At 28.6% G+C, this 7,145-nt stretch overlaps 1 protein-coding gene across 1 annotated transcript; it reads right to left on the bottom strand.

Annotated features, from left to right (window-relative positions):
• Positions 1 to 1,203: 1,203 nt before the first annotated feature.
• LOC128954668 (NADPH dehydrogenase-like) lies at positions 1,204 to 1,710 on the bottom strand. The gene has a single exon (XM_054300271.1). It carries the CDS (start codon positions 1,708 to 1,710, stop codon positions 1,204 to 1,206), a length of 507 nt encoding a protein of 168 aa, XP_054156246.1.
• Positions 1,711 to 7,145: the final 5,435 nt, after the last annotated feature.

Here is a 7,145-nt window from a genome sequence, read left to right as displayed (position 1 = left end):
TCAATAATTAAATTTAATTAACTTATAAATTGTAATAACAAACATAATTAGTGTTTTATATATATATTGCTTTTAGTTATAAAATTTGTTTCCATATTATCCCGCGTGGGGTATAGAAAATAATATTTTTATCATATATTTTGTGGTGGGCGAGGGGGGCGCGGTTGCTTTTAAAACAGTTTTAATGTTTTGTGGTGGGCTTGGGGGGCGTAGGGCCCATAAAAAACAATGTGGCAACGGCGTGGGGGCATGGAAAAAAATTTTTAATAAAATATTTTGTGGGGGGCGAGGGGGCGTGGTGGGCAATTAAGTCATCGCCTTTAATTGGTTTGTAGATTATTTTTATTATTATGTATATTAATACTAATCTATACTCTAATGTACACTAAATTATTTTTATTTAAAACTACCTATCATCAAAAAATTACTATCAATAACCTATAAAAATTTATTTTAATAAAATAACAAATATAATTTTTTTTAATTAATTTAAATTATTCAATAGCTCTGATAATACATTTTGAAGTGACAATATAAGAACAAGTAAATATTCTATTCTATTAATAACTAATAAAAAAAATTATTTTAATAAATTAACAAATAACAAAAAAAATTTTAATTAATTATTACATAAGTATTAGATTTTTTTTTATATAAACTTTACTAAATATATTTCTATTAAATTAAATTAATACGAATCTTAAAATTTTATTAGCAAAAAAGTTATTATTAAATTATTAAATAGTCCATATCTAATAAAAACATAATTTTGTTTATGAAACTTTTTAGTTTGTTATTTTTATTACTATTATTATCATTAATATAAATATTATTAAACATCAAAAAACATAACATTAATCTTATTTAATAAAATTAAATTAAACTACTGTATAACCTACTAAAATAATAAAGTCAATATAATAAACTGTACATCAAAATTTTTTATAATATTGAATTTATAATTGTATTATGAAATATATTTTTGAGCTACCAAAGTTAATGGCTTATTTTTTTGTTGTGAAAATTAATACTAATCTACATTAACTTTATTTAAAAAAAAAATAAAATAATATTTATAACTTTTTAAAATCTTATTTTAATAAAATAACAAATTCAAAAAAAATAATTAATTAATTATTACATAAATATTAGATTTTAATTTAATAATATTTTTTTTGTTAATTATTATTTGAATTATTATTATTATTTGTTATCTAAATCTTTACGCCATTTCATATACGCTGTCCAACCGATACACCAGTCATACGGTTTGGGATAATTGAATGACCTGTCATTGAGTTGATCGCTGGCTCTGTACGGCCAGTGCGGGTCATTGAGGAAAGCCCTACCGATGAATACAAATGTTGAACAGTTATCCTGAAGTAGTTTTTCGGCCATCAATGGATCACGTATTTTACCGACAGCTGCCGTCCGGATACCGGCCTCTAGTTGTATGACAGCCGCTGCTGAATGTTGTTGTTTGGATGTATCGAGAAATTCATAGCCAATACCCGACACCACTCCACCAGAGCTGACATCAATCAAATAAACTCCCAGTGCTTTGAGTTGTTTAGCAAATTCAACCGATTGTTTTAATTCCCAGCCATTGTCGCCGACAACATAATCGGTAAACGATATATGGACGGCCAGTACAGTATCGGCGGGTATAGTCTGGTGTACTTTGTCGGCAATTTCCAAACCCAAACGCATCCGATTGGCCAGTGATCCGCCGTATTTATCTTGGCGTCGATTGGTTGCCGGCGATAGAAATGAGTTAACAAAATAGCCATGGGCATAATGTAGTGCAATTAACTATAATTAATAAATAATAATAATAATAATAATAATTTTAGTTTTTTTTAAAAATTAATTATATATTTAACATAATTTTTAGTTTTTTAGAATTTTAAAATAATATTTCATATAAACTCATATTAAAGTATAAATTTATTCTATAATTATTCTATAATTATAAAATATAAATATTAATAAATAGCGGAATAATAATAGATCACTTAAAACAATAGTAAATGTACTCAAATTATATATTTAATTACTCATATGTATTGCATAGTTATATGTTTTGACTACAGTGTATAATGTGTTAAATACATATCAATATATGTTGTTTGTATTCCCATTGAAATAACATTAACGGCATATTTAGTAATAGAAAATACGGGTTTACTATACCCATAGAAAATACATAAGCGGCACATTTACTATTGTAATTATGGGTTTAATATTGCCATAGAAATAACATTAGCTATACTTTAACATACAAACATATAGGTTTAGTTTGTGACACGTATAGTGTCAGTAAATGTAGTGACGCACTTGCGTTTCAGTGAATACTATTTAACCATTGGTTTAAACATTTTATATACAGGGGTTAACAAGGGTTTTTGTTTCCTATACTTTAACATTAATGAATTAATTAATTTCTAAGCGCACTTGTGTATTGTATTTTAATGCAAATGAGAATTTGCCTTTAGGTGGTAGTGTGCGACTGATCAAAAATAGGCAGAGTTTGAATTAACCAATAAGAGCAAAGTAGTAGTATATGTAAAAGTTGTCATCAAATATGAATGCAGAGTTTAACAGTTTGCGCGCGCAGCAGGCAGTGGCTTATGCAGCGATCAGACTGCTGAGCTCTCAGTCGGGCGAAATGCTCGACACAAATTGTCTTACTCTTGAACTGGTCGGTTGCCGTCACTTCACTCCGCAATACACTATAGTGTATTGTAATACATTGTATTAGTATTATTTTATATGTTTTATTAATAAACTCGGTTTTGGTTATAAGTCCCGAGTAAGTCATTTGGGCCTTTGGCCCGTACTTTCTCTCTTCTCTCTCTCTTGCTTTCTCTCTTCTCTTCAACTACGGGCTCCCTTGCCGTGTCAGTCGCGTGTCCCTTTCACGTGTCCATCACCACCACTACAACACTTTGGCCGACAGCACCGCTCAGCTCTTTGGTCGATACAGCACCGCTCAGCTCATTGACCGTCGCAGCACCGCTTATTGTTTGGCTCATCAAAGCCATCACCGCTCAACGCGAGATCCATACCGTGGTCGCTGATGTCCTCAACTACATAGGTGTTGGTGCCGACTCATCTCTAAGACCGACACACTTTGGTGCCGATAACGTCGAGTCAGCACCGGACACCTTAAGCAACCTATCCAACCGTTTCAATTGGTGGCTGACAAGTGGGATTCGCTCAACACAGTGCCGCCGCTCAACACATCTACATTTAACTTTAACTGTAAGTTTTAAAACTTTTGTGATCATCTATTATCGACATCGCGACTACGCGTCTWCTTTGGCCAACTCATCGCGAGTTTCACWCGGACGACTACACGATATCGTTTACGGACATCGAGGCGAAGAATACGTTAGGAGTGGCCTTATAGTTGGCAGCTATCTTTAAACTGCCACCAAACCCAAAGACCGGTCCACGGAGAGCCAGTTGTTAGTCTGTGCTCCCGGGACCATACAAAGGTCTTTAATTCCCATACCCGTCACACTTAGTGACTGACACGAGACAAAGGGTCCGCTCTATTTAGAGCTTTTCGCATTAATTTGCATTTATTTTTCACCCGAATGTCTAGTGTCTGCTACCCGCCATCTCATCAATCTACAGACATCTCAAGAGAATCAACGCGACAACGAACACCAAAGTTATCTCTGTCTAGAGATAACTCATTTAAGCACATCTTTACGCAAATTAAGCGAATTTTTAAGGACAATTAATCTCTTCCGAAAAGAGATATTACAAAGGATTGAAATTGAAAAGGAAATCCTGTTCTACGCGCAAAAGCTACGGTCCAATTTAAAAAAGATATATTATCGCCGATTTCAGACCAATAATTTCAAGGAAACGGCCAAAATTATCGGTACATTAAACACTAAACTACAGTTCGCTCGTAATAAGTATCAAAACCTTTTGGCTGATTTGATACCAAAGTGCCGACAAGTTTGGCATACCTCTGACGAACAGTGTGAGTACTGTTATCACTATTTTAGCGACGTAATCCCTGATTGCACCAAACATGTCGTCCCAAACAAATGTCAACAAATCAAACAATATGGAGTCGAATATCAGTTTATTCAACAAAACTTTCTTAATGAAATCTTTGGTAACCCCACTGATCAAACAAAACCAGACAAACCCGATTCTCAAGCAAACGTCGTACTACAGCTACCTGCTATCGATTGGCCAACAACTCCCGGAGTCGACGGAAAAAGAAAAACAATTGAAGAGCACACACAACAAGAGAATGAGGAGTCTAGCAAATGGTCAAAACAAAGAGAAAAGCATCACCGAATCAACAGATGGTTACACGGCGTCAACCGTTATTATAAAAGACATCAACAGAAGGAACATTCGGTTCGGGAAAACAAAAAGAGGCAAACGTAAACAAAGTCCTCAACTATTGATTAGAAGCATACCATATTACCGATCAAATGACCCACCAAAGGATGTCATACTTGGTCTCGACATCGAGTTCGCAAAAGATAAATACACCAACAAATTATTGGCGGGTTGGGTCACTATCTGCTCATCATTGAGTTCAAGAAAAGTTCTCAATATGGGACTCAAGAGTTATGTTATATTTCATGCATTTGTTAAACTAAATCCATTTGATGTCAACCTAATGACCAGATGGTCCGGTCTTACACGTGATATGGTTACTAATGGTGTTGAACTAAAGGACATACAAGAAAAAATTGTTTACTACTTGGATAACTACACTATCATAGGCGTCTCTATTAAAAGTGATTTACAAGTTCTCGGATTTATTGATTATCTCCACAAACCTAATATAAAAGACTTACATGATGTCTTCAAAGGATCAGGTGGTAATAATGATAAAATATCACTTAAAACAATGGCTTACGCTGTCTTCAATAAACGCATACAGGAATACACTATTCCCGTAGACAAAGGTAGACCAATACCACCCGGGCATTCACCACTACAAGACGCTCGTATGTCAGTTAAAATTTATCAACAATACATTGATGGTAAAATAAAACCTGCACTCGACAACTGTGGCAACATGTCATTTCAATGGATGAGAGACAAAGAGAGGCTAGACCCGGAAATAATGAAAATTAAACAAAAATTAAAAGACAATAAAAAATCCTTCAGATCTAAATAAATTAATCGGTTAACTATACATAAAAAATAATACATATATCATATTGTTTACACATATATACTATATTTTTCTATTGTTTAATTTTAGTAATTTGCTCATAACTATATTATTCAAGGGTATATTTTAATAATTTTTTATATTTTAATATTCTATACATTAATGTCTATAATTATAGATTAAAATAAAAATTGGGAACTTATGTTTTGTATTTTATTTTTAATTTTAAAATTTTGTTAATGTTATACAAAATTAATCATAACTTTTTGAAACAAAGATAATTTCAACTATATTTAAATGCTATATTATAGTGTATACTAAGGTCTATTAAAACACATTAAATTAATTTACGGATATTAATAAACAGATATAAAAAATAGAATAAAAAAACAATTTTTATGTTATTTTTTGACAAAAAGTTTTAGAAAAAACACTCACAACTTTTTAATTCAATGGTATAATTAAATATTTATAATTAATTTTATAAACTACAAATAATCTTCTRCAATAATAGACTAAAACACAAATTGGGAATTATTGTCTTGTATTTTAATTTTAATTTCAAATTTTTAAAAATTAAATAAAATTTTGTTAATGGTTATACGAAATGACTCATAACTTTTTAAAACAAAGATAACTTYRAATATATAAAAATGCTATATTATAGTGTATATTAAGGTCTATAAAAACACAATAAAAAATATTACGGATATTGATAATTAAATATAGAAATAAATTAAAAACTATTTTTATATGTTATTTTTTGTGCAAAATATTAKGTTTATAATAATCATAACTTTTTAAAACAAGGATATAATTTATAATTTGTTTTTGTTTTTATATACTACAGATAATAGTCTAAAATAATAGTTAAAAATCAAAATTGGATATCAATAATTAAATTAAGAATTTWATAAAATCGTAATTTTATTTATTCCAATTTTTGTTATAAAAAGTTACAATAATAGCTATAACTTTTTTATTCAAATATATTTTTATAAATTAATTTTTATTATTAAATTTACATTTTGGTTGTCTATAAATTAGCATTAATTAAAAAATTGGGAATTATTTCAAAATAATTAAAAATTCAACTTTTATATCAAATTAATTTTTTGAAAATTTTAATAAGACATTACATTTTATCTTATAACTTTCTTATTCAAAGGTATTTTAAATAAATTGTTTATATAATTTAATAGCACATTTAATAAGCTACAAATTAGCATAAATAAAAAAATTGGGAAATAATTACTAATAATTAAAAATTTAATTTTAATAGTCATTTAATAAAAAAATTTACAAAATAATGATCACATTTTTTATCATAACTTTTTTATTCAAGGGTATTTTATAATTTTTATTGTCATTAAAATAATCACAAATAAATTATCTATAAAATAGGCCAAATTAAAAAATTGGTAATTATCATCAAAATAGTTTAAAACAATTAAAACTATCAAAATTACACAAAAATCCCGACTTCAAGCCTATGCAAAGCTAACGATTTTTTGTTTATTACGACCCAAATTAATTTTTATTTTTTTTTATTTTTTATTTAAATACACTAATTTATTGCTAAAATAAACTAAATAAATGTTATAAAAGTTAATTGTGTTTTTATTTTAGTTTTTTTTAACTTAATAAAAAATGTATTGCAAACCCGATATCGAGCCTATGTAAAGCTCATTGTTTTTTATAAATTTTTAATTTAAATACAAAAGTTTATTAAACCTTATTTTATTTCTTATGTCCTATTATTTAAATTAAGTTTAAAATCTTAGATAAAGGCAAAATTTTATTTATTTTATTATTTTAGTTTTAATTATTAAATTAATTAACTTTTAAATAGGTTATATGAAAATTTTATTTTCTTTATTTTAACTTAATATTTAAATTATGTCAAAAGTTTATTTAAATATTGCAATAGTGGGTCAAAATTTATGATTCAAAATGCACTTAGAAATTATTATTAAATAATTTT

This window comes from Oppia nitens, unplaced genomic scaffold (genome assembly GCF_028296485.1).
Source record: "Oppia nitens isolate AA-2021 unplaced genomic scaffold, nextdenovo-longstitch-racon4-pilon3 scaffold28_pilon_pilon_pilon, whole genome shotgun sequence".
NCBI classification, from domain to species: Eukaryota; Metazoa; Arthropoda; class Arachnida; order Sarcoptiformes; family Oppiidae; genus Oppia; species Oppia nitens.
Note: the sequence above shows the minus strand (reverse complement) of the source record. Positions and strands in the feature narration are given on the sequence as shown.